Here is a 2,398-nt window from a genome sequence, read left to right on the forward strand (position 1 = left end):
CCCCTACTGCCACCCAGGGGATCCCAAGCTCCTCCCCGCTCTATTCCTATTGGCCTCGGGCGACCCCGCCCCTAGCCGCCCGCTGGGGCTCGGGGGCCCTTAGGCTACTACGGAATAAATAGCCCCGGGAGCCTGGCTTGAAGGTAGGGGTGGGGAAGTCCCAGGGCGCTGCCGCCACTCTCCTCGCCGTCCGTTGGTCAGGCGGGACAGGACAGGGCAGGGTGGGGGACAGCTGGGTGTACATTCAGACCCTCAGTACTTTGCTATCGCACTGCCTGTGCTCCGGAGCCGCAGAAAGTTTCTGGCAACCCCTGCCGCCGGGATTGGGCAAAGCCAGGACTGCGCCGCCCCTCGCCGGGATATGGAGCTGCTTTCGCCGCCGATCCGAGACGTAGATTTGACGGGCCCCGACGGCTCTCTCTGCAACTTTGCAACAGCGGACGACTTCTATGATGACCCGTGTTTCGACTCCCCGGACCTGCGCTTCTTCGAGGACCTGGATCCGCGCCTCGTGCACGTGGGCGCGCTCCTGAAGCCCGAGGAACACTCGCACTTCCCTGCGGCCGCGCACCCGGTGCCGGGCGCGCGCGAGGATGAGCATGTGCGCGCGCCCAGCGGGCACCACCAGGCGGGCCGCTGTCTACTGTGGGCCTGCAAGGCGTGCAAACGCAAGACCACTAACGCGGACCGCCGCAAGGCCGCTACCATGCGCGAGCGGCGCCGCCTGAGCAAAGTCAACGAGGCCTTCGAGACGCTCAAGCGCTGCACGTCTAGCAACCCAAACCAGCGGCTGCCCAAGGTGGAGATCCTGCGCAACGCCATCCGCTATATCGAGGGTCTGCAGGCGCTGCTTCGCGACCAGGACGCCGCGCCCCCTGGTGCTGCCGCTGCCTTTTACGCGCCTGGCCCTTTGCCCCCAGGCCGCGGCGGCGAGCACTACAGCGGCGACTCGGACGCGTCCAGTCCGCGCTCCAATTGCTCCGACGGCATGGTAAGGCCAGGACGCTGGGCTAGAGAAGTGAGCGCAGCTCTTGGTATATCAGGAATGTGTTTCCGAGGGCGGGGAGCGGACCCTCTGGTGTGAGGGTTGGGCGGGGAACCTTCCCGAGAGTGGACCCCCGGTGCCCCAGGCAGCTGTCACTGGGGTGGCCTAGTGCTTTGGAGGTGCACGGGACGGATGTAATCCACCGGATTGGGGGCGCTATTAGAACACTGCTGGGCCGACACGAAGATCGTGTCGTTTTCTCCACTTATCCCATGCAGATTTGTGCTCCTAGGTGACTGTTTGCCTTCTATTTGGCCCGGCATGCTGCAGACAGCTCCTGCCCACCCTTACTCCCCAACCCGGCCAGATCCGGGCCCGGAACTCTCGTGGCTGAGACTTAGGGAGTTGGAGAGGGGGCGGCTGCAGGGAGTGATGCTTCGACCCCGCGCGGTTCCCGGGCCTGACTCGGTAGCCCTTGCCGTTTGCAGATGGACTACAGCGGCCCCCCGAGCGGTGCCCGGCGGCGGAACTGCTACGACGGCACCTACTACAGCGAGGCGCCCAACGGTGCGTATTCGCGCCTCCTTCCCACATTCCCTTTTGAGCTGCCCTGGCTTCTCTTTACCTAGGACCTCCTCGCCTCCATCCTGGGAGATGGTACAGGGAATGAAATACTAAGCATGTACTTCCCTCCTTTTTCACCCTGAAATTTCGCGGGATCCTCCCGAATCTGGCCCGTCCTCAGTTTCCTGTCTGCCCCAAAGCACTGAGCCCAGAGGTGGGAGACTTGTCTGCGGCTCCACCTCTGCATACTAATCTACCCCTCCCCGCGCAGAACCCCGGCCCGGGAAGAGTGCTGCGGTGTCGAGCCTCGACTGCCTGTCCAGCATCGTGGAGCGCATCTCCACCGAGAGCCCCGCCGCGCCCGCTCTTCTGCTGGCCGACGCGCCGCCGGCGTCGTCTCCAGGCCCGCAAGAGGCGGCCGCCGGGAGCGAGGTCGAGCGCGGCAGCCCCACCCCTTCCCCCGACACCGCCCCTCAGTGTCCAGCGGGCGCGAACCCCAACCCGATCTACCAGGTGCTCTGAGGAGTTGGGCGGCCACTTCGGGGGGTGCCTCTGCCCTCGGGCCCGAGGGATGGTGCCCTTAGGGTCCCTCGCGCCCAAAGGATTGAGCTTAAATGCCAACTCCCCTCCCAACAGCGCTTTAAAAGCGACCCCTCCGGAGGTATGAGAGGCGGGGGAACTGATGTGTGTTTCCGCACCCCAGGGCAAGGACACGGTCCTTTTTCTCCACGCAGCACCCTTCCCTGAGACCTGCTGCGATGGCCGTTTGATGTTACTCCGTGGGCCAGAGCTGACCCTTGAGGGCCCAGGCCCTTCCTCTTCCTCGCCCCCTCCCCCATGGGGGGTGGG

At 65.3% G+C, this 2,398-nt stretch overlaps 1 protein-coding gene across 1 annotated transcript; it reads left to right on the forward strand.

Annotated features, from left to right (window-relative positions):
* Positions 1–361: 361 nt before the first annotated feature.
* Positions 362–2,071, forward strand: MYOD1 (myogenic differentiation 1). Its single transcript, XM_068556183.1, has 3 exons — positions 362–991; positions 1,474–1,552; positions 1,821–2,071. The coding sequence occupies exons 1-3, from the start codon at positions 362–364 to the stop codon at positions 2,069–2,071; spliced, it is 960 nt and encodes a 319-aa protein (XP_068412284.1).
* The last annotated feature ends 327 nt before the right edge of the window (positions 2,072–2,398 follow it).

This window comes from Eschrichtius robustus, chromosome 11 (genome assembly GCF_028021215.1).
Source record: "Eschrichtius robustus isolate mEscRob2 chromosome 11, mEscRob2.pri, whole genome shotgun sequence".
In the NCBI taxonomy this organism is placed as follows: Eukaryota; Metazoa; Chordata; class Mammalia; order Artiodactyla; family Eschrichtiidae; genus Eschrichtius; species Eschrichtius robustus.

Bases quoted from the DNA above. Each gene is read 5' to 3' on its own strand.
- MYOD1 (XM_068556183.1), top strand. From the start codon at position 362: ATGGAGCTGCTTTCGCCGCCGATCCGAGACGTAGATTTGACGGGCCCC. The intron at 992-1,473 runs GTAAGGCCAGGA...TGCCGTTTGCAG, and splicing joins CCAATTGCTCCGACGGCATG to ATGGACTACAGCGGCCCCCC. The intron at 1,553-1,820 runs GTGCGTATTCGC...CTCCCCGCGCAG, and splicing joins CTACAGCGAGGCGCCCAACG to AACCCCGGCCCGGGAAGAGT.